The 26429-nt window shown below is 33.7% G+C and overlaps 1 protein-coding gene across 3 annotated transcripts in view; it reads right to left on the bottom strand.

Annotated features, from left to right (window-relative positions):
* The window catches only part of LOC148953791 (GTP-binding protein 1-like), an 85069-nt gene that overhangs the window by 25321 nt on the left and 33319 nt on the right, over positions 1–26429 (bottom strand). For all 3 annotated transcript variants that reach the window (XM_089086815.1, XM_089086817.1, XM_089086816.1), the window contains exons 6-8: positions 24436–24599; positions 11961–12199; positions 4191–4335 (exon numbers count right to left, since the gene is read on the bottom strand). In XM_089086815.1, the coding sequence (XP_088942941.1) occupies positions 4191–4335; positions 11961–12199; positions 24436–24599 (548 nt within the window). The remainder of the gene's footprint in view (positions 1–4190; positions 4336–11960; positions 12200–24435; positions 24600–26429) is intronic.

Here is a 26429-nt window from a genome sequence, read left to right as displayed (position 1 = left end):
AAAATTATTTCAAAATTATTTTTAAAGATATTACATACGCAAAGAAGATACTGTATAACACAAAGATTATATTTTTCACATAATTATTTTTATCTATATATTAGACGTTATTTTAGCAACGAACACTTTGTCAGTTGCTGATGTCGAGCTTTCATTTTTAATGGAAATGAAATATGTATAGGCCTCTGGCTAGATTTGTGTAAAATATAAACTTTAGGAACTTTTCAATTTGAAAATATAGTCCTTTCATGAACAAGTTGCGTCAAATAGTAGGGGAGGGGGACAAGGCCTCTCTAGATTTTTTATCTATGCATTTATTTTGAAAAATACCATTTTTTTTGGGGGGGGGGGTATTTTCGTTTACAAATGCCTTTTTTAGGTATTTTTATCGGAAAAAAAAATTAGAAGCGGGACAAATTTACTCCCCCCCCCCTAAACATTGCAGAATACAGCCCCCTTAAATTTTCGTCAAATGACACCCCTGTTTCTTAACCAATTAAGAACCTAAAAAATAATTCAGCATCGAAAGAGAAGGTCCAATTTCATGTAGAAGGTTATAGCAACTCCTTCTCTATAACAAGGCACAGAAGGTACTCAAAGGTACCGTATGGTACCTTTGTAAAGATGCTAAAGGTACCTTTGTAGTGTATGTAAAGATGTTAAAGGAGGTGTAAAGCTAAATATAGCCCAAGGCTAAACTATTTCAGTTTATCACAACAAGCTGTGAACCTACGAGTTCGTCTTGGCAAAAGATAGACATGGATACACAGATATAAAGGGGAAGGTAAGTGGATGAGCCCACAGAGTACAGTTCTCAACACCACATCAAACCTTTTCCACTGTTGTCACATTCTTCCAATGAAAGCACGATTTCCACCAAGAAATTAATATGATTAAGACAGAGAAAAAAGGGTAAAGGATGGAGCACTAAATTTCAATCCGGTGGTGCTGACCTTTGTTTCATGGCCCTTCAGCCAGGAAGTGCAATGGGGGTTGAGGGTCTGCAATCCTGTTCTTTCACGCACCTTCCTGTTCACCTTCCCCAGATTTGTCCAGGAATCCCTCTGAAGTTGGGTCGACTCTGGCTACGCCTACAGAGCCACGCCACCGACCCCCGTTCCAAACTAAATAATTAGTGACACTAGGGCTCAAAGCTCTGCCCTTACGGAAACTGGTATGATCGCTTTTTGGTTTCAACTTTCGTATAGATAGAGGGATTTAAGAGAAGGATAGATTTGATAATTTGTAGTAGTATACCTTGTGTTAATCAATCCTGTTTGATCACCTAAATTTGAAAATTTGGATAATCAAAGGGTAACCAAACTCGAAAAATTCTAAAAAACTTGTTTTCATATTAAAAATTACTACTATCTTTAATCTGTGGAATTGTTAGTATTTCTTAATTAGCGTTAATTGGATTTTTTACTTTTACTATACTTTTTTTGACAACGCTCATTAAGACTTCCGGTTATTAAAGAAACTGGGAGAAGGAGTTTTCAAGAAGGGGAATTTTGAACCTCGGGTTAGGGAATTTCAGCCAAGATGATTTCAATAGTACAATGTTCATAGTTTCCAGGCCTTCGAATCCAGGAATGACAAAAAGTCCCAGTTCCAGTACAATATGGCACTTCCTTATAGCATCATCAAGACTAATTTATAAAAAGCCTGTAGAGTAAGTATTAGCTTAGAATAAACTCTAAAACAGCTCTGCGATGATCTAGTAACCCGCTAGTACTGAAGGAAAAGGAGACTCGTTGGCATATCAAGCTCTTTTGAAAATCCATAATCAATTTTTATTTTTAAGGGAAACAAATCACCAAAATTTTTTCAAAAATTTTTATTAACTTAAAAAAAAAGGGATAAAATGAACCAGGCTAATGAGGAAAAAATACACAGATTAAGAACAAATGTAAATTAAAAGATGAAAATAATAACAAAAAAATGTGATTATGAAAATAAAAGAAAAAAAAATTAAGGACTTAAACAACACTGAAAAAAAACCTTTCATTTAAGTTTTTTATCTATTCATTTTCCTTCAATTTTTTCACAGCTGATAGGACTAACTATGTATCTTCTATGAACTTTTTGTGTAAATCTTTAATGAGTTAAAAAGGTTAGGTTTTAGCATCATTTACAAAGCAACAGCCTCCCAACTCTAATTCCTGGCAATCAAAACACTGGGTTCTGTCGTAACTCTGCCAAAAAGTTCTGTGAACAACTGAACGACGTCACTAAGTAATTCCGGCTGGTACTAAAGGTGGAATCCTCATCTACAGAGAAAAATTCGATGAAAAAAAAAAAAACAACAAAAAAACTAGGAATACAAATTTAAACCAGAGCAACAAGAACTCGTGAAAAATCTCAATATAAAAATCTCAATATTAATTTTTATCAATATAAGAACCTCAATTCAACAATTTAAAATCTAAATATATTAAAGGTGATATTATCTGTTCTACCGAGAAAACTTCTATAAAAAAACAAGTATGAATACATATTTTCACAAGAGCCGCAAGTACAAGAAGAACTCGTGAAAAATCTAAATAAAAGTTTACCAGGCAAAAAATTAGATACATTAGTAAATTATAAAAATGACACTTAAAAAGTTTTGTACTGTACTATTTCAGCCCTGAATTCTTTTTTTGGCTTTTGTTTATATTTTATTATATTTATAAGTTGCCTAAACAGGACACTTTAATCTTTTTAAACACAGTCTTGCAGGGCGTAAGTGTTGGATGTCACCTTTTGATGAAGTCGAAGAGAAATACTTCTTTTGTTAGGATTATTTATTGATTGTATTTAGCAATTTGTCAGGTTTAGTGAGTGAAAAACAGAAAAGTTGGGGGATACATCATAGCTATGAGCCGTTGATACAAATTTGATAATGAAATACGATATTAAAATGATGGTATTTCTTGGCAGGACCTCTTCAAATGGAGTGGGAATACTTCAAAGAAATTACAAGTTCTTAGGATGGGGTAAAGAGGGCAACTTTGAATAGACTGGGAAGAAAGGGGAGCGTATGTAACTGTGTTAACCTGAGGCGGCTTGGTGTCATTGTAGTTTAAGTATTTTTTTGGCAGCTAAATTGCTATTGTTTCTACATTCACGTTCAGGAGTGTATTTTGTTGATTTTTTTTTTAACATTGAAATCGCATATTTTACTAAAAACTTAAATAATTGCTTATCGAGAAGCTCGTTTTTTGTGGGAAAATGTAACAGTTATAAGCCACTGACAAAAGCAGGTTATCTTGATAGGTCATACGTATAGTCAACCCCAAATGGGGTTGACTATACGGAAAGATTTGAAGGAAATTGTAACTACGTGGGAGGAGGTAAAGATTGAAGCTCTGAATAGACTGGGAAGGAAAGGAACTTTGAACTTTTCGATAAATAAAAGTTCAAATAGGGATAGGCCTAAAATCCTTTTTAATAGACAGTGATGATGATAACAGTGATAGAAATTCACAAAAATACCAGATATTTCGGCAGCATATGCAGTGACCATCATCAGTAGTAAAACTAAAAGTCAGTAGTCAGTTTTAGATTTACTACTGATGACGGTCACTGTATATGTGACCGAAACATCTGGTATTTTTGTGAATTTCTATTACTGTTATTATCATCACTGTTTATTAAAAGGATTTTATCCCTATTTGAACTTTTATTTATCGTCATGGAAAGGCAGTGTGGTCTCCGAAATTATCAACTTTTCGATTTATTTTGAAAAAAAAACATGTCTATAAGGAATCATTTTAATATTAAAAAAAAGAACAGCTTATAATGTATAAAGAAGCACATGCGTAGCTCATTAATTCAAAATCCGTAATCAGGAAGTGATTACAATTTTGAAGATAAAACACTAGAAAGCAAAAAGAGATAAAAATCCCTAAAAACAGTGACAGATCACTAGAGGTGGCAACTATGTTTACTCAATATTGGTTTATTGTGCCGAACGTCCGCTTAAGAGATTTTACGACCTTTATGACTTAGTGTTTCGTGGTATTCGGTATGACGATCGAAATATCGATTTTATTAGAATATATCGATATTCTGGTATCAAATATTATTATTTACACTCGATCTTTAGAACTGTAAATTCGTATATTAGATAATAAGGGGTAGTTTAAGGGGTAAAAAGGGCCAAGTTTGAGCTGCCTTAATGAATAAATGACTAAAATATAACTCACAGGAACTGAATAAGTATCATCAATTTGAAATTCAGCTGGATCATTCACATGAGCTGGCATTCTTGCAGATAGTAAATTCAAGAAGCTTCTTAAGAGATCAAGATTCTCGCCTGAGACGTTGCTCACTTGAAAGATAGGGCACAGTCTGAAAATAGTTACAAAGTTGAAAGAAAAAAAAATTAAAAATGGTCTATAATAGAAAAAAAGTTCGAATAAGTTACTAGCACGTTAGGTAGATAGAAAGATTTATTGACTCAACTCAATACAACACAAGAGCAAAACGATAATAAACTCCAATGGAGAGCATAGCTCGTAGTTGTTGGGGATAACAAATACAAGGATTCATCCAAAACCAACAATCAAGACAATAAAAAGTGAATAAATAAAAGCAGATAAAAAAACTAGAAAATAAAAGGCTAGACGAAAAGAGAAAAACAGTAATGCCGGATAAGCAGCGTAAAGGGGATGACCCCAAAATGGGCAAATAAAACAACAAAAAGACTGCGTAATGGGCTTATGCTCCGTCACCAAAGCTCAATATATAATTTTCACATTATATATACATATATATATATATATATATATATATATATATATATATATATATATATATATATATATATATATATATATATATATATATATATATATCATGTATACAAGGAATTATGGATAATTAAATATCTTATTGTGTGTAATTTTGTGACAAACCGTTAGGTCACAAACAAGACAAAATCACGTCAATATATATATATATATATATATATATATATATATATATATATATATATATATATATATATATATATATATATATATATATATATATTATGTTACCATGAATGTCCACAAATTAGTGAATGTCGACATTCACCGGTGAATGCCCGAAATAATTTTTTTTTTCTGCTTGGGTTTAGGCAGCGTTGCCAGTCAACTTTTTCAATTTAATGCAAGGTTTGATTAGGTTTGGTTAGGTGAGGTTGGGTTAGGGTAGCTTAGGTTAGGTTTTTAACCCATTTCTAATATTTAGAACCAAATTTAACCTAACCTAATCTCACCTAACCTAAACTAACATAATGTAACCTAACTTTAACTTTTACCATCATTGCTTACATAAGACTGAAAAAGCTGACTCGTAAATTAATTGAATCCATGTAGAGAAAAAGGAATTTCGAACATTCACTGGTGAATGTCAATATTAACTAGGTTTCAGACATTCACGGTAACATATTATATATATATATATATATATATATATATATATATATATATATATATATATATATATATATATATATATATATATATATATATATATATATATATATATATATATATATATATATATATATATATATATATATATATATATATATATATATATATATATATATATATATATTTATAATAAAGCTCAATAACATTTAATATTTTTAGGTTATACTAAATCTCAACTGAATCCCAAATGACTCAGTTGGGATTTTTTTTCAATCAATCTATATTTATTTAAAATTAGCGGATTTAATATCTAATTGAAAGCCTAGATCTTTCGGGATTGACAGGAGTAAATCAATATACCGTAGAATAAGCACCGATGAATGAGACAGAATCACCTCTTTTAGAAATGGTAACCTGGCTTTTGAATATTAATATGCATGTATATTAGTTGTTTATATTAATATAGCAATGCTTATGCAAGCAAAGAGCGTTAAGTCATTTTTTAAACTGAAAACGGAAAATGTGTTTTACAAGGAGCATAAGACCAGTATTGCGTTCGAATTGCACAAGTAAATGATCAATATGAAAGCAAAATTATAGAAGTTGGTCAAGGAAAATTCCCAAATGGCAGGATGAATCCACCGTGAGACTTATGCGAACTTACCATGCGAATCTTATGTTAGACGATACTTAACATCAGAAGTTACTAGAAACATTAGATAAAACATGGTTAGTACTTTATTATAAACATGATAGACATGATAAACATTATAGACAGGAACTTTTTTTTTATTTATTTTTTTATCAGAGGGAATAGCAAGCCATTTTGTTGGTTTTTTCTTATAAATAGGCCAGTAAAATTACGGTTTGACCGGGAAAAAATTGCAAAAAAAAGTTTTTTTACACCAAAATGTTCAGAAAAAATCGCTGAACAACATATCCAAAATCCGCTAAAATCGCCCTCCGGAAAACCTTCTGGGGCTGCTTAAAGGGAGTGGAAGGGGGCGAATAATTAGGTATTTACATTATTGACATTTAGGAACCATTTTTTACACTCAAATGTTCAGAAAAAATCGCTGAACAACATATCGAAAATCCGCTAAAAATCACCCACCGGAAAAACTCTCTGGGGCTGCTTAAAGGGGTTGGTAGGGGGCGACAAAATAGTTTTTTTGAATTTTGACTTTTGGGGAGCATTGTTTACATTAAAATCTTCAGAAAAAATTGCAGAACCACATATCCAAAATCCACCAAAATTGCCCGCCGGGAAAACCTTCTGAGACTGCTTAAAGGGGGTGAAAGGGGTGAAAGATCCTTTTTTCGATTTTGTTATTTCGGTACGTTCGGAGACTCGATTCTGGTATAAATCAACTTGCTGAAACCGAAAAGGATTTCACTTTTATTGTAACACTTCTCTAACTTATATTAAACTACAAAAATAAGATTTTAATAACTCTAATGCCAAAATAAAGGAAGTAGCGGTTCTTCCGAAGTTTTGCAGAGAGATCAGATGATTGGACGCTTCAAATGCATTGAACAGCCTGCAACAAGCAATAGATCAAAAGATAGAACTTAAAAGAACAGAGGCGTACCTTATTCCTTTTTGCTTTGCTAGTCGTCGGGACCATGGTTTTCGGATGAGAATGAATCTTGTGAAAACCAGACTTTAGAAAAAGAGAGACTTAGCATAGACGCATAGAAACTTGAATATTCTAGTCTATACGGCTCATTAAAGACTAGGTACAGTTAGGTTTCGAAAACACAGGCTGCACAGCGCACACAACATTGAGCAAGCTCTAATGCGCAGTTTGAAGACAACAGGTGGACTAACTCGTGGACGAGGGGTCACACAAACTCAGCGTCTAATATGGGCTTTTTCGATGCCAATCCCTATAGAATTAAGTGCCTCAATGCAAGGTATGATTAGCCTGAGCTACTCAACAGGTGATCAACAAGTCAAAATGTTCCAGTGGCAGAAGAAGAAAGATAATTAAGCCCAAGAGGAGGTCCTGTACTTTTAGTAAACCCCGGTTCCGTTCAGAGAACAAGAAGTGTTCCTTCACATCGTCGCCGGTATAACTGAATCAGCTGATGTAGATGCAGACAACGAGAAAAAAGTTGGAGCCTGAATTCTAGACCAAATGACTGGGAAGGCAGCTGATTCATTTTTGTTCCAAAAGAAAAACAAGGCTATCAAAATGGCATCTAAATCGACTGTTATTATCCATAATGAACTGATTCATGTATGTCCAGGGTTTCTCTTCCAATATTAAGCTACAGTGGCAAACGAGGAAGTATCTAACCGTCAAGATCTTTTGTCGCATAAGCGCTATACGTACTCCCTATGCCAGTTTGTAACTTATTAAGTTTTGTGTCCCACCAACACACAATGTCTGTCAAACACTATTTACAAAGAGCTAGGGGACCATCAGATGAGTACTTAGAATCTTGCCAAAGTATGGTTGATGGTGGATAGGTACAAAAGAATTCTATTTGGCAATCCAAATCTACATTTGACTTCATTTGCGAAAGTTATGTAAAGTAGGTCACCACTAGATTTGGAAAATTTTCGGTAGTTTTTGGCGGATATGACAAAGGTCCTTTGGCAAAAGGCGCGTCCTACCTCAATCGATCCAGGGGTAAACAGTGTCAAGCGGTAGTACTCACTGATACAATAAAGTCAACAAGAAAGAAGGAAGAGTTCTTGCAAAACTGCACAAACAATCAGCGGATACTTCGAGCAATAGGATAGGAAAAAAATTGTCTTCAACAAGTTGTTTGGCACAACATACCCCTGCTGATGCGGATATTCTGATTGCAACCACAACCATTCATAAAGCAAGAATTCGGTTGACATGTCTCGTCGGAAACGATACTGACCTCCTCATCTTTCGCCTCTATAATGCACTGCCACCCAAAAAGACCAGTATTTTAGATTCAAGACAAAAGCTTTAAACGAACAGAAGCTACGGACTATATGCTCCATCAAAGAAAAAGTAGAGGATGCGTGTGGTGCAGTTCAATTGAAGTTCATGTTCCTAGGTTGTAACCTGTTTTCGAGGGTCTAAAGAATTGATATATATCTTCGAATATCATTTTACCAGCTTGATCTGTCTTTTCTTGAGTTCACCAAGGTCCTCGTAGACTCGAAGGCAAAGAAGCATGAGCTCATATCAACACGTGAATGAACTTTTTGCAGAAATTGTACAGTGAAGCGTGAAGAAACTCTCGTGTCCATAAGATATCACCTCTTCTTAGATAAGTTTACTTTCTTTTCCGTATTGTTCTATAGTGACTAGGTGCCTCCCACAATGTTAGCTGTGAAGTTTCATCCTCCTTATTTTTATTTGCAGGTAATGGAACGAATAACTAAGACTCCGGTGATGCAACCGCGTAACCGGGGATGGCAACTCTCTGTTAATAACTATATTTCAGCAACGGCAGAGAAGAAACCTGGCCCTCGAAGTCTACTTAAAGTTATCTGTTGGACATGCAAATCAGGCTGTGGAACAGCAAGATGTAAATCCAGTAAAAATTGTATGCATCGCACAATTGATTGCGGAGAGTCTATGAGATCAAGTTGTAAACTCTGAACCAACATCTTGAGAAGAAGAACGGTTTTTGTGCCTTGTATTAACGATGGTTGTGCTCTGTTGTAGTGCTCATTAATGAAATGGTTATCCTCAATTCTATGTGATTTAAAAATAATAATGATTAAAACCGCGATTTATATATAGATACGTTAGTATATTTCGTTTCTCACTGCATTAGAAGCCGTTAGTAAGAATAATTTTTTAAGTTTTTATGCGTCTATGCCTATAGTTTCCTTTTTTCCTTGGTATGGTCATCACGCGGTTCATTCTCATTGAATGACCAGTTTTCCAATGATTACCAAAGCAGCGAAGAATAGAATGCTTCTCGGATCCTTTTAATTTCTATACGAGGTGTTCCCTTACTTCTGTTGGAAGTATATTAGGCTTTCATAGATCTGTTCTTTATGTTACTTCGGAAGAAAAGCTCCTTCATATATCTATGCGAAGAAGCTAATAAAACCCCATTTACATCTAAAGAGATATTACAGGCATGCTATGATAGAATTGGCACCAGCGTCAGTACCAATGAATTAATTTATACAAGAATCGAGTCCCTAAACGTGCCGAAATAACAAAATCAAAAAAAGGATTTTTCACCCCCTTTAAGCAGCTCCATAAGGTTTTCCCGGCAGGCAATTTTAGCGGATTTTGGATATGTTGTTCAGCAGTTTTTTTTAACATTTTAGCGTAAAAAAAGCTTTCTAAATGTCAAAAATTAAAAAACAATTTGTCGCCCCCTTCCGCTCTCTTTTACCAGCCCCACAAGGTTTTCCTGGAAGGCGATTTTAGCGGATTTTGGATATGTTGTTCAGTGATTTTTTCTGAACATTTTGGTGTAAAAAACCTTTTGTTGCAATTTTGTCCGGGTCGACCCACTTTCCTCCTTACTTTTACTGGACTAAAAGGACAGTTATATTGAACCAGTTTTCATACAATTTGGGCAAGGGGCTCCTTCCAACAGAAGTTACGACTCCTAGTATCTTTTTCAACAGCTAATACCTTCATTACCCGTCATGGCCAAAGAGTATCGAGCGTTTTTTTTTCTTTTTTTTTTTCATTTTTTTTTTCAAAAAGGAAGAACTATCATGTGTAAATTTCCAAGGCTTTACGACCCATAAACTCTGAGGATAATGTTTAAGACCTGCTCAATTTATATACAAGGATTAATAAATAAAAACACATAATTTTTAACGGAAATTACAAGTTCTATGTATCTTTTTCAACAGCCAAAAGGTCTAAGAGATCCCCAAGTCCCTTTCTACGCCATTTTTTGCGCTCTATTTCAAAAATTTTCAAGCCTTTACAAAATTTTCACCTTTAATTAGTTGTTGTGTTCTTAGACCACACTGTCGTTCTATGACAAACAAATAAACTTTCAAATGGGGATAAATCCATTTATTTAGACAGTGAAAAATAAGGTACAAAAGTCCAGATATTTCGATCACATATACAACGACCGTCTTCAGTACAAATACTAAAATAATAAAATTGAAACTAGCATATGTATATGCAACAAAATAAATTACTTTTCGGGTCATTCGCAAAATAATGATCTTCCTGATTATTCATTAGATTATTTTCAGAGAGAGTTCATAAACAAAGTTCATTCAAAGTTCTTGGTGCAAATTTTCTGCTTTAATCTTGCCCAAATGTAAAACAAATTTCCAATGAAATTGGCAAAGCCTCCCGTGTTTTCTAATTCCAGACCAAATGTTGACTTTGTAGTTATTTACTGGGTTGGTCTCATTTCCCCATATATACGACGAATTTTCGACGTAACACCTTTAATTAGTTGTTTTTTAGACCACACTGCCGTTTTATGACGAACAAATAAACTTTCAAATGGGAATAAATCCATTTATTTAGACAGTGAAAAACATATGCTTGCACATACATTATGTTGAACTCAAGAGGTTGCCAGCATTTTGTTATAGATCTCTATATCTTTCATAAAACATTTCGAAGAATGACTAATATAAAATGAAAAAGTTCATCACAGAATTGTATTAAGCTCAATTCACATAAATACTAAGACAGACATCAATGTCTAGCTATAATAATTTTCGATCAATCCCAATTCACTTCCTATTTATAAGTAGCCCTGATTGGTCCATAATGATGGCTGGACATCGATGTCCAGTTAAGCACATGTGTGAACGGAGCCTTAGATAAATATGAAGGCTAAGCCTTTTTGGAACTTCGATTACAAGAAGAATATAACGAGACAAATTTAGGATCCAAGAACCTTCCCTTTTTTATGTAGATGAATATATTATGCAACAAACATATTCTAGGTCAAAGAGATAAACCTTAACTCTTTGAATAATTGAGAGCGACGGCAGCCCTGTAAAACCGAAGGGTTTTATACCCCTTCTCTCTCTATTACCCTAAAAGAAAAACCACAAGGGAACCTCATCTCGAAAATGGTCACAGGTTATTGGAGGAGGGGCTATTTAACAAATAAATTGCAAGTTCTAATGTCTTTTTTTTATGAATTAGAAGTAAACCCTTTCCAGGCCTTTCTGGCCCAGGGGTTGGCCCCCTCTCCTTTTACAGACACTCAGGAACTGGTACGGAAATCTAAAATAAATTAGATAAGGTTTATCTTTAAAAAAAAAATTACGACAAAATAACTTAAAACGAACAGAAATCATTCTATATAGAATATAAGCTAAATCGTATTTTATTCCAATTATTACTTACTGTTTGTTTACAGTTTTTCCTCTATCTGGATAAGATTCTGGTATTAGCCAATCAAAAAGCTCTATGAACAACTATGACTGGCTCAGCCTATAGGCTATATCGATATTCACCACCTAGGTGAATATCATACTTGATATAATATTGTATATATTTCTAGATACTAAGAGAGGGAGGAGGGCATCAGGATTTTAAAAAGCTTAGGAGGGAAATCAGTTGGAAACCACTGATCTACTCTATACATCTACACTATACTTACCTTTCAGTTGAGAAATTTGTCGCACTGAAAACAACATCGTCATGATTCTTAATCAAAATGGGAGTTTTTCGACAGCCTGGGGATTTTAACATTTTCATCAAGAGACTTAAAGTTTCTTTTAAAATGTTTGGAGGTGCCATATCTATTTTGGTTACGACGACAAAAATAGGGATGTGTAGCGACAATGTCAACCCAAGGTGCTCCTTCGTCATACCAACGATCCCCATGTTCGCTCCAACCTATGGAAATAAGACCGATATATATATATATATATATATATATATATATATATATATATATATATATATATATATATATATATATATATATATATATATATATATATATATATATATATATATATATATATATATATCCCGAGTCTTTTAATTGGTGACTGAGTGTCAAAAAATTAAATAAAAGCACTTTTGCATACAACAAAGTCAGCTAGAGTTAGAAAATTAGTTCTAAGAGAAGGGATACACACAAAAAAAAAACAAACTTGAAGCTAAAGACAAATAAATAGGCAAAGTTTTAAAAAATAATAGCCCAATGACAATATACAATCATATAATCAACTGCGGTCAAAACTACAAACGAGAAAACTATCTGCCATCCAGCGCTTTCTTCAGTATACATAAAATTATAAATAGCACAATTTAAATATCAAGAGGGGGGAGGGCATCAGGATGTATAAAAAGCTTAGGAGGAACATGGCCCCTTCTGCCTTGCCTGTCCTTTTTGGGAGGATGTATGACCAAACAGCTTTTCGCATTGGTCCTTATGATCAATTAGTTTATTTTTTTTAATTTAAGTGATCTTCCACCTATTTTGGATACCGGTTACTGTGATGTTAATGCGCTTTTATATATATTATGAAACTTTCAGTGTATGTCCTTTTCTTTTCTTTTCGTGTCCTATTCCACTATTTTTTCTCTTGAGTGGGTAATAAATGTTTGATTGATTGATAAATTGGTATAATAACAAATTATACCAGTTGATTTCAGTCAAAAATACCAGTCAATTCTATCCCTTTCTTCTGAAGAGCACTCACTGCTAGCAGAGCCTTTGATTCTGACATGCTAGGCCACATTTTGTTCAAAGCCTCCGAACATGATATATATATATATATATAAGTCCATGTACAGCAAGCTCATGGCTACCACACTCCTCCCTCTAAATAAATGATTCATTTTAGGAAAAGTAGGCTTCATGGCTATCAGCTCATGGCTCATATCAAGCTCATGGCTATCACAATCCTCCCTCAAAATACATGATTCGTATTAGGAGAAGTAGGCGTCATGGCTGTCAGCTCATGGTTCATGGCTCATCAGCTCATGGCTCTATCAAGCACATGGCTATCATACTCCTCCCTCTAAATAAATAATTCATTTTAGGAAAAGTAGGCGTCATGGCTATCAGTTCATGGCTCATATCAAGCTCATGGCTATCACACTCCTCCCTCTAAATAAATGATTCATTTTAGGAAAAGTAGGCGTCATGGCTGTCAGCTCATGGTTCATGGCTAATCAGCTCATGGCTCATATCAAGCACATGGCTATCATACACCTCCCTCTAAATAAATGATTCATTTTAGGAAAAGTAGGCGTCATGGCTATCAGATCATGGCTCATATCAAGCTCATGGCTATAAACTCCTCCCTCTAAATAAATAATTCATCTTAGGAAAAGTAGGCGTCATGGCTATCAGTTCATGGCTCATATCAAGCACATGGCTATCACATTCCTCCCTCTTAATAAATGATTCATTTTAGGAACAGTAGGCGTCATGGCTGTCAGCTCATGGATCATGGCTCATCAGCTCATGGTTCATGTCTCATCAGCTCATGGGTCATATCAAGCACATGGCTATCATACTCCTCCCTCTAAATAAATGATTCTTTTTAGGAAAAGTAGGCGTCATGGCTATCAGCTCATGGCTCATATCAAGCTCATGGCTATCACACTCCTCCCTCAAAATAAATGATTCATTTTAGGAAAAGTAGGCGTCATGGCTGTCAGCTCATGGTTCATGGCTCACCAGCTCATGGCTCATATCAAGCTCATGGCTATCACACTCCTCCCTCTAAATAAATGATTCATTTTAGGAAAAGTAGGCGTCATGGCTATCAGCTCATGGCTCATATCAAGCTCATGGCTATCACACTCCTCCCTCTAAATAAATGATTCGTTTTAGGAGAAGTAGGCGTCATGGCTGTCAGCTCATGGCTATCATACTCCTCCCTCTAAATAAATGATTCATTTTAGGAAAAGTAGGCGTCATGGCTATTAGCTCATGGCTCATATCAAACTCATGGCTATTAAACTCCTCCCTCTAAATAAATGATTCATTTTAGGAAAAGTAGGCGTCATGGCTAGCAGCTCATGGCTATCACACTCCTCCCTCTAAATAAATGATTCATTTTAGGAAAAGTAGGCGTCATGGCTGTCAGCTCATGGTTCATGGCTCATCAGCTCATGGCTCATATCAAGCACATGGCTATCATAATCCTCCCTCTAAATAAATGATTCATTTTAGGAAAAGTAGGCGTCATGGCTATCAGCTCATGGCTCATATCAAGCTCATGGCTATCACACTCCTCCCTCAAAATAAATGATTCATCTTAGGAAAAGTAGGCATCATGGCTATCAGCTCATGGCTCATATCAAGAACATGGCTATCACATTCCTCCCTCTAAATAAATGATTCATTTTAGGAAAAGCAGGAGTCATGGCTGTCAGCTCATGGTTCATGGCTCATCAGCTCATGGCTCATATCAAGCACATGGCTACCATACTCCTCCCTCTAAATAAACGATTCATTTTAGGAAAAGTAGGCGTCATGGCTATCAGCTCATGGCTCATATCAAGCTCATGGCTATCACACTCCTCCCTCTAAAGAAATGATTCTTTTTAAGAAAAGTAGGCGTCATGGCTGTCAGCTCATGGTTCATGGCTCATCAGCTCATGGCTCATATCAAGCACATGGCTACCATACTCCTCCCTCTAAATAAATGATTCATTTTAGGAAAAGTAGGCGTCATGGCTATCAGCTCATGGCTCATATCAAGCTCATGGCTATCACACTCCTCCCTCTACATAAATGATTCATTTTAGGAAAAGTAGGAGTCATGTCTGTCAGCTCATGGTTCATGGCTCACCAGCTCATGGATCATATCAAGCACATGGCTACCATACTCCTCCCTCTAAATAAATGATTCATTTTAGGAAAAGTAGGCGTCATGGCTATCAGCTCATGGCTCATATCAAGAACATGGCTATCACATTCCTCCCTCTAAATAAATGATTCATTTTAGGAAAAGCAGGAGTCATGGCTGTCAGCTCATGGTTCATGGCTCATGGCTCATATCAAGCACATGGCTACCATACTCCTCCCTCTAAATAAATGATTCATTTTAGGAAAAGTAGGCGTCATGGCTATCAGCTCATGGCTCATATCAAGCTCATGGCTATCACACTCCTCCCTCTAAATAAATGATTCATTTTAGGAAAAGTAGGCGTCATGGCTGTCAGCTCATGGTTCTTGTCTCATCAGCTCATTGCTCATATCAAGCTCATGGCTATCAAACTCCTCCCTCTAAATAAATAATTCATTTTAGGAAAAGTAGGCGTCATGGCTATCAGTTCATGGCTCATATCAAGATCATCGATCTCACACTCCTCCCTCAAAATACATGATTCGTCTTAGGAAAAGTAGGCATCATGGCTATCAGCTCATGGATCATATCAAGCAAATGGCTATCACATTCCTCCCTCTAAATAAATGATTCATCTTAGGAAAATTAGGCGTCAGCGTGCCAAAACACGCTGTTCAATAGTACTATCACTAATTCAGAAGGAGTAATAAAGCCGACACTTGTCAAAATTCCTTTTTATAAAAGAACTATTTTCACTAGTTAAGCACGTCAAATAAGTGAAATTTCAGCATGTATGGCATTGTTTATAGTGCCCAGTCTGCTTTTATAAAATTCTACCATGAATTGTAAAATTGGTAGAATTTTAGAAATTTTCGAGGGATTAACTTTCACTACTATTATTGATATTTTACAAGTATCCTTCTCCATTTTGATGGTCCGAAAGTGCTATGTATCCAACAGGGTTGTGTAATGTAGGTGATACCTAAGTGATCGTTAATTGAGTTCATAGTCAAAGAGTATAAGAAGCTTACGACAGTGGAAACAGGCTTTAGTGTTCCAGTGAAAAACTACCAGCGCTATCTAACATTTTGCGACTTGGTTTCGACCCATAACTGTCGCGTACTTGTCTTTTCATGTAGTTTCAAATGGAGAACAGCCTAAAGAAAGCAGAATTCTTTCCCAAATAGGCCAGCGTACCAACCTACTAAGATTTCCCAAAATTAAAATAGACCAACTCTGCGCAGACTAGATTTTGACTTAAAATGATTCTTTGAATAAAAAAAAAAAAAAAAAAAAAAAATTATTAGCCTTATCAAAATATTAAGTCTTATCAAACATCCAACTTGCTCTAAGATTTCCTACTCTTTTAATGAAGTTACCAGACGTTACATTATAACTGGCGCCGACAGCTTTTAGTCCCTATCTCCCATGTTGAAGCGCCAAGGATCTAACGCTTATAAGTTTCGTATTCTTTTTGTTTCAACACTTAGGTCAACCTAGGTCTAACACAAGGGTGATCTAACGGTTGGCAATTTTGTCGTTCTTTATGCACACCCTAAACTGATTCATGTTTGTCTTTCCAGGTATATTAAAATGTACGAGAGGGTAAACAAAGCAAAGTTCTATTTTTTTTATTAAATTTCTGAACGCTTTTGAATTTATGCAAGTTTTGATTTTGGCTCACCGTACATGAATAATTGAAACAAAATTTGCATAGAATAGAATTTATTTGCGCTAAAAGCCCATAGGCCATGGCAAAAAAATATAAAAAAAAGAACCATTACAAAGAAATTGCACATAACCTAACATAATCCTACAGAAATCTACTTCTATGATTCATCGCGAGACGAAGGAATCGTGCCAAGCTTCGGATACCCATCATCCGCACACACATTCACCAACCACTCAAATCATATTAATTTTTTTTTTTTTTTTCGTTAAATGGCTTTCTCGAAAGTTGTTTAATTTTATTTACGAACGTTTTTATTAGTAATAAATATAAGTAACTTACGGATTAACTTACGTAACGGGTTTATATATTCGTAAATTTTTATTACGTATATTAGGGGTTTCACCCTCTAGTCAATACCTTGCTCTTTACGCTAAATTTCAAGTTTTGTTTCAATTCTTTAAGAATGACCCATTAATCACAAAGCCCGTTAATTGGAAAAAATAGATCTTATGAAAGAACTAAAAAAACTTTAGCGTAAAGAGTGAGGTATTGACTAGGGGGCGAACCCAAATCATATACGTAATAATTTCTGTTCGTTTAAGCTTGGATGTTGCTCCTTACTTTCAGTTGAAAAACGTGTTGTTGTTTTTTATTTCATTTCTGGTGGTTTTTTAAATAATAATGGAAAATCCAGTGCCCCCTTCATAGCAATCACCCTTCCCCATTAAAACTTCCTCCATGGAAAGATCCTTCCACGTACCCCCCCCCCTCCCCCACTACCAGAAAAAATTCCCAGTGAAAACGTCTATATTCTTCCCAGTAACCCATACTATATGTAAACATTGGGCAAAGTTCATAACTTGCAGCTCTTTCCCCGGGGAATGTGGGGGATTAAGTCGTCCTCAAAGACATACTTATTATATTTTTCGACCATGCTGAACAAAAGGGCTCTCTCAAAATGTTGATTGGGTGACTTTGGGAAATAATGAGCGTGGGAAGGGGCCTAGTTGCCCTGCAGTTTTTGGTCACTTAAAAACGGCACTAGAACTTTTAATTTCCGTTCGAAGGAGCCCTCCCGTGATATTCTAGGACCCATGGGTCGGTACAATCACCCCTAAAAAAAAAAAAAAAAAAAAAAAAAAAAAAAAAAAAAAAAAACACGCATCCGTGAATCACGGACCGTGATCTTTCTAGGGTTCTCTGATGCGCTGAATTCTGATGGTGTGATTTTCATTAAGGTTCTATGACTTTTAGGGGATGTTTTCCCGTTTTTTCGAGAATAAGGCAAATTTTCTCAGGCGCGTAACTTTTTTTGCGTAAGCATGACGAAACTTATATATTTGAAATCAGCATAAGAATCTGATTCTTTGATGTATCTATTGGTATCAAAGTTCCGTTTTTTAGAGTTTCGGTTACTATTGAGCCGAGTCGCTTCTTACTTACAGTTTGTTACCATAAACTGTTTGATATATATATATATATATATATATATATATATATATATATATATATATATATATATATATATATATATATATATATATATATATATATATATATATAAAATTATAAATAATACTCGTATATATGCATAATACATATGAAAGTATAAGTATATTGACAATTGATAAATTGATTGTTCACTATCCTAAACTTCAGTTCTTATTTAATCGAATAGAGCTTTTGTATATTTATACAAAACTTTGGTGATTTGGTGACAGTGCTGCAACTTACTCGCTCAAGAAAATGGGAAACAAGTCCAAAGGTTAAGATTTTGAGGATCTTGGCAGAATAGAAATTCTAGATAAACCCACAATCTGCTATCAATCATCATTCTTCAATACCAAATTTGTAAAATATTAAAACCGAGTACATAAACTGGAAAAAAATTACAGTAAATCGCAAGTCAATAATAGCATTTTATTTCCCTTGAGTTCTCACTTAAAACAGAAATAATTAATTCATAAATTAATTTTTCAATTAAGTTTTGTTATTGAATAATTTTTCAAAAACTAAGCTTATTCACACAAAAAGGCATAAACTTTATTTGAAATGCACCAAAATTCCCACATAATAAACAGCACATTTTCTTGTTTCAAACGCATCCAAATAATATGAACGAAAAAAAAAAAAAAAAAATGAAATGTGTCTCCACTGTCTTGCTGAACTTTTTTTATTTGACGTGATTTTGTCTCGTTTATGATCTGACGGCTTGTCACAAAATCACACACAAATAAGATACTTAATTATCCATGATTCCTTGTATACATATATATATATATATATATATATATATATATATATATATATATATATATATTGTTTGTCGTTTTGGCTTTATTTAATTTCTGATTTTATATTGAATAATATTGGTAAGGATTATATTCAAAGGGGTTTGCTGAATATTAGTACGTGTAATGGTCGTTGTTTTAATTTTAACGATCAATTAATACCACAAAAATATTTTAAAATCTCATTATATAATAAAAATTTTAAATGTTTATTAACTGGAAAGGAAAATTTTAAAAAAAATAAAATCATCTATTTAATAGAATGTAAAAATTGTCAATTACAATATGTGGGGGAAACAATTAACAACATATATAATAGATTTTCGGGACATAAAACTATAATTACCAGGGAAAAAACTAATAATTATCTAGTTCAACATTGTAATAATGGTACTTGCTCAGTATTTAATCTAACTATTACAATTTTAGAGAATCTGGACCTAGAAAACTTTACTAAAGAGGAAAAAAAAAATAAATTACGCAGACAAGAAGAGTATTGGATCCAAGCCCTGGGTACCGTGTATCCTTTTGGGCTAAATGATCGAGTTGCGAAATACGGAGACATGTCGAATGTAGTTGCTAATTGTATCAATGGGTTAACTGAGCACCCTTCTTTTAATTGCCCCACTAAACGTAAAAACCGATCAAGAGGACATAGGAAAAAGAATTATTTAGATTTAAATGCAGTTTAATCGATTTAGGTCACATATTTGAGACTAATGGAATGACTTGTTTAATAAAATATTCAAATAAGTTATCAAGGAATAATTCAATAAAAGTATTCTGGATTGCAAAAAAAAGTACAACATGTAACTCAAAAAATAAATTAATTTATGATGCAGTTTGTATTTTAGCTAAATCAAAATTTATTTCAAAATATAATAAATCTGATAAAATTGTAAATAAGGATAATAGATTATATTTGTCTATTAATTTTTGTTCTAAACAAATAGAAGATATTAATTTGCATAGAATCTTAAACCAGCGGAGAGTAAAGAATGCCCTTCCATGTAATTTGGTGTATAATGGTAGTCCAATTTTAACATATAAATTTTCAAAAACAATTGGTCAAATGATTTTTAACTATAATTCAATAATTAAAGAACTGGAAAGGGGGAGTAATTGGAAACCGGTTTGTAATTGTGAGCACTTTTTATTGTATGTGGATCAAACTTATGAGCATATTGTAACGGGGGATTTGTCCATTATAAAGCATCGTGATCTTCAAAATATAATGAAAATGGATGCTAAGTTCCGTCTTTTTTACCGCATAAGGCCAGCAGATATTCTTAGGAGATTAAAGAATGATTTAAATTTATTTAATTATAAACGTTGCAAGAAGGAGAAAATAGCTGGAGACGGATTTCAGTCCCTGATATATTTGATTTTAGATAGTGTACGAAATAGCATGCACAGATCTAAATATAAAATTTATTAAGCAAGATCGTTATTTTATAATGCAAGTTAAAAACAAGCAATTGCTAATATACAGAATGAATTTATAATTGTACCAGTTGATAAAGCTAGCAATAATTTTGCCATAATTTGTCAGAAACTCTATTGTGATATTTTATCAAAAGAGTTACAAACAACAAATACATACGAAAAGGCTCATATGGAGGAGAATAGTTTAATTGAAAATATAGAAGAAAGAATTTTGAAAAAATTCAATATTAAAATAAATGAAAATGATAAACAGTTTTCTTTCTTATATTGGACGATAAAATTTCATAAAATCCACCAAAACCACGTTTTATTGCTGGGGCAGCAAGGTGTCCAACCAGAATTGCGGCTACTGATCTATCTTTAATTTTAGGAGAAATTAGAAATAAATTTAAAGCATATTGCTCCGGAATTAAAAAATTTTCTAACTTTAACCCATATTGGAGTGTTAATAACTCGTTACAAGTGATAGATTCTTTGGCGAATGTTTCAGCTAAAAGAGTCGAGTCATTTGATTTTACTACTTTGTATACAAATTTGTCACTAAATTTAGTATTCGGAAAATTGAAAATGGTGATAAAGAAATCTTTTCTTTTGTCTAATATCAGATTTTTGAAAATTGATACTTTTAATAAAAAAGCCCGATAGACGAATTTCTTTAGAAGTATTATTAATTCAAGATGTTATAGCTTGGATATGGTATGCGATTTATTGGAATTTGTTCTATTTAATACATTTATAAGATTCAATGGGAATTTATATAAACAAACTGTAGGTATTCCTATGGGTGGGAATGCGAGTCAATTTATAGCAGACCTGTTTTTAAGTCAATTAGAATATGAATATATGATAAATAAAAATAGCCCAAGCAATGTAAAATATAACCTTTCAAATAATAAAAGATATCTGGACGACCTTTTAGTAATAAATTGTGCAGAGTTTATTGAGATTTCAAAAAATATTTATCCACAAGAGTTAATTCTTGAGCCTAGCTATGGGATGGGACACTCCGACCATTTCTTAGATTTAAATATTAATATTTCAAATAATTATAAATTAGTTTTTAAATTATATAATAAAACGGATGATTTTAATCTTGAAGTAATTAATTTTCCATTTCTTGAAAGTAATATACATTCAAATATAACTTATTCGCTTATTATTCCCAATTATTTAGGTATGCAAAAATATGCAGTAATTACACAGATTTTAAAAATAGATGTAAAAAGCTGAGTGAAAAATTGATCTTAAGAGGTTTTTCTGCCAAAAAAATTAGTTGGCAATTCAAAAAATTTAGTTTCATGCATCATGAACTTTTAAGTAAATATACAAAAAATTATAAAGAAATACTGAATGATATTTTAATATAATTTCTCTTGCGCTTTTCTTTTTTGGAAGTTTGAGTTTGTAGGGGTTTTCAAACAAGCTTGAGGATCTTTAAATTGGTAATTGGTTCCAGATACCAATAAAAGATACATCTGGACATGTCTTCATTTGTTCCAGAATGGTCTCTTTCAGTGACCTCTGGGATTTTATTATGGAAACAGTGAAACACATTTTGTATGTAATTTTTAATAGCTTGACTAGTATGCATGTATTTCACAAGTTTTACCTGACATAGGGTTACCATATAGATCTTATGGTAGAGGCTCCACCGTGCCGGGTAAAGAATGTAAAGCCTCGAAACCCGTTAAGGCAGGTGGTATTTCTTCTTATGAGCCCTAAATGGAAGGTTCTACTTGGAAATATTTTGCTAGATTTAAGGTGCTTTTGCTGGTAAATTTACAACGACTTACATTTATTGATGACGACTTTGCATGGATTTGGACATTTCTATTTGGTTGACGGTTCGGGTATACTATTTGGTCCTAGGTAGTTGGATAGATGGGTAAGGTAAAAGCCTCGTTCAAGTGCACATTTGTCTCAATTGCTGGATTGGGACGACAGTTTTTTTTGTTTTTTTTTTTGTTTTTTTTTTTTTGTTTTTTTTTGCCAAGTAATTACCTCTTAAACATAATATATATATATATATATATATATATATATATATATATATATATATATATATATATATATATATATATATATATATATATATATATATATATATATATATATATATATATATATATATATATATATATATATATATATATATATATATATATATATATATATATATATATATATATATATATATATATATATATATATATATATATATATATATATATATATATATAAGCGATCCCGTATAAAAGTGACATCAACCACATAATTGGATTACGAAATTCAGTTACAAATATTTATTTTTGGTACTACAAATAGTTATAGCAGCATATGCACTAAAATATCTGACGAATTTGCGGGGCTCTGGTGCTATATTCATTAGTGAACTTTTTTTTAAGCAACACAGGTTTCGCTTCATATAAGTTAATTAAACCAAGAGATATTTAAAAAATTAAGGGGTGAAAAGGCTTTTTTGGCGTTCTAAGAGCGTATGGATGCAAACAATATATATTGACTCCTCGCCATGATAAATGTCTTTGCATACGAGCAAATACACACCAAATAGGCATTTAAGTAAGTAAAATGGAGAGGGCTTACCGGAATGTCATGCTTGTCACTACCTCTTCAGGAACTCGTTAAAATTACTTACCAATTTGTTTAACTGTTTTAACATTCGCCTTTCTCGAATTATGCTCTCCTCTCTTATATAGTCTTTATTTAAGGCTGGTTATGTTATTTATTTTCGGTTTTTCTTAGCTTGCTCAATTTTGATAGCTTGTTTTACGTATCCATTTGTTTTTACCCCAAGAAGAAAAATATGACTTTGGATTTGCGTACCATAGGACTTTGCGATGACTAGTGCAAACATTGCCCATTTGTAAAAGAGGAATGTTTAAAAAGAAAATGCATTTGGCCTTGAATTATAATCAAGTTGCCATCAATCCATGGCTAATTGGAGAAAAGCCAAGACAGTTGATAGTCTGAGTGAGAGGCACAGCTGGCATAAGCCTTTTTCAGGAATGTATAAAAATGATGTCATTTTCTCTTGTTGATAGATAGTTTATCATCCATCCATCAATCTTGGGACAGAACTAAGGTAGAGTCATAGGACTTTGGGGATGGTCGACATTTCTGGGTTGACTCAGGACGGATAATGTTCATTGGACTTGTATGCAAAAGGGGGGACTGAATTTGCTTGAACTCACAGGCGAACAAGTGACCTAAACCTAATAGGCTCCCCTGCTTAAAGTCTCAGGCAGACTTTGCTCAAACACGGATAATTCAACCTAAGTGCAAAATGTGCAGGGCAAAAAATGAATTATTGTTGGCTAGTTATTAACCTGCTTTGAAATGTGTGGAGTAGAGAATATAATATATATTAAATTTGATACCGCTTCATGAAATTTTATTTATTTAGTTGAAATTAATATTATTCATCTTGTAATGTGTACTATGCAATTCTGTGCTATATAGCCTTGTTTAGCTTATAATAAACTTATCATTATTTTTAAACCAAAGAGTAGTGTCGGCAAACAGTAGTGTTATACTTGCAGTATAGTCGGCGATAAAAAAAACAATAAACTATCAATGCCATCTAGAGTTTGGTTACACTTGGCATTTTTTTCAAGCTTTGCAATCGTTTTTCTTTAAGGAACTGAGATCAGACTCTAATAACTAGCCTAATCTTACCAACTACACTAATTAAATAGACTACACTAATACACTAATTAATTAAATTATTCTATTTATAACACAAAAAATGCCGCGTCGCCAAAACTAGATGGTGCTAATAGTTTTTTTTGTCGACAGCAGCGCCAGTTCCCACTCTTACAAGTTATCCAGGCTCTTTGTACTACACAATAACCTACAAAATCGACCAAAGAAATCGTCTAAGGAACTTACGATCAGCATGGTGAAATCTGGGGCATGACCCGTCATGCCAAAGACCGTGGTTTTTAGGTACTTCTCATGTCCAGCCAAATCAATGAATGTGACGACTTTGGTAGCATTTTCACAGATCTTTGTCGAATCTAAGGAGCCTTGAACCGGTTTGTTGACAACATTACCTTTTTCAGAGATAAAATAATTTCGTATCTTCCGAGAAGCTGGCCTCGAGACTATACAAAGAGCTAATACTAATTGCTTAAATATTTTCTTTGACCACACTTATAAACCGAAATAAAAAAAGGCTATAACTTCTAATTAAGAGAGTGAGAAAATATATAAGAGCATACGAAACATTTTTGAAGATTACGGCTTCCCTGGAAGCCTTTATCAACGAATAGAGAAAAAGAGCAAACTAGAATAAAAAAGCTAAGACATACAATGACGTAAAGAGATGGAAAACGGTAAGGAGTTGTTTACAACTTTTACTTTCTTCCTATTGATCAGTTATCCTTTTCTTTACACTATTTTCTTGATTGTTTCAGCTGTATAGTCTAATTTTTTTTTTCTTTCATAGATCCGAAGCAAAAAAAAAAAAAAAATTTCAGATGAGAAGCCAAAATACTCTTGCATTCTTTTTTGCATTATTTATGGTTTCGTTTAAATATTTTCATTTCCTTTTAATCATGTTTCAGACATAAGTTTTAAATTTAATACTGTTATAGTGTCAAATACAATGATCTATCGTTGCCTATAAAATACAGCCAAAAGGATTCAATGTGTGAACTTTTTTTCCCACTTCACATGGAAGGGGTGGCAGTAGAAGCTTCAGAAGGGATTTATTCGATTGGAAATTGAAAGTTCTGGTGCCCATTTCCAGAGTCAAACGTGATCGGAGGGCAACTGGCCCCTTCTCACACCGTTTAGCTGCCCTCCCCCAAAAAAATACCCGATAGAAATTTTGAGATGAAAGTAATGCAAGTTGCCGATTGTTTGCATACAGAGTTTCTTATCATAGGCAGTGCAATAGCACTGCCTAAGTGAAGAACGATGTTGGCAAAATATATTTCTATTTTTTGTTTTTTGCTTTTTCTTTTTCCATGCCAGGGCACTTCGTATCGAAGAAGTTGTCATAAAACCTTCGAAAAGGACTCATTCGATTGGAAATTGGAGTGGCTAGTACCATTTTTAATAGTCAAAAGTGATTGGAGGGCAACTAGCCCCCCCCCCGAGCCCATCATTTTTCCAAACACATCCAATTAAAATTTTTAAACAGCTAATTCGTTAAGTACAGTTGATTTCTTGATAAGAAATATGTTTTTGAGGAGGTCACTCCCCCACAATCCCCAGGGCAAGGATTTTCAGTGGTTGCCTGGGGGCATATACGAGCGCTATCTGCACAATGTATTTTTTTTTTCTTTAGTCCAGGGCACTTCGTATCGAAGAAGTTGTCGTAGAAACTTCGAAAAGGGCCCATTCAATTGGAAATTGGAGTGGCTTGTGCCATTTTTAATAGTCGAAAGTGATTGGAAGGCAACTAACACCCCTTCAACGCCCACCATTTACCGAAACACATCCAATCAAAATTTTGATATAGCCATTTTGTTCAGATTAGTTGATTTCCACATAGAAAATATGTTTTTGAGGAGGTCACTCCCCCACAACCCTCAGGGCAAGGGTTTTAAGTTATGCCCTGGGGGCATATAAGGTTTTTATAGAAGGCGTTGTCGTATAAACTTCCTCCTCTCACGCCCACCTTTTCCCCAAACACATCCAATCAAAATTTCGAGATGAACATTTTATTCAACGTAGTTTTAAATTCTGGAAATGAGGTCTTTCAGGATGCAACCCCCCACAGCCCTCAGGGCAAGGGTTGTAAGTTATACCCTCGGGGCATATAAGGTTTTTTATAGAACGCGTTGTCTAATTGAGAGTTTGAGAGTTGAGAGTCTCAATTTCTCTCAGAAATTGAGAGTTCTAGTGCCCTTTTTAATAGTCGAAAGTGATTGGAA

The sequence above is a fragment of the Artemia sp. Qi Xiang Cuo genome, chromosome 3, assembly GCF_049724085.1.
Source record: "Artemia sp. Qi Xiang Cuo chromosome 3, ASM4972408v1, whole genome shotgun sequence".
Lineage (NCBI taxonomy): Eukaryota > Metazoa > Arthropoda > Branchiopoda > Anostraca > Artemiidae > Artemia > Artemia sp. Qi Xiang Cuo.
Note: the sequence above shows the minus strand (reverse complement) of the source record. Positions and strands in the feature narration are given on the sequence as shown.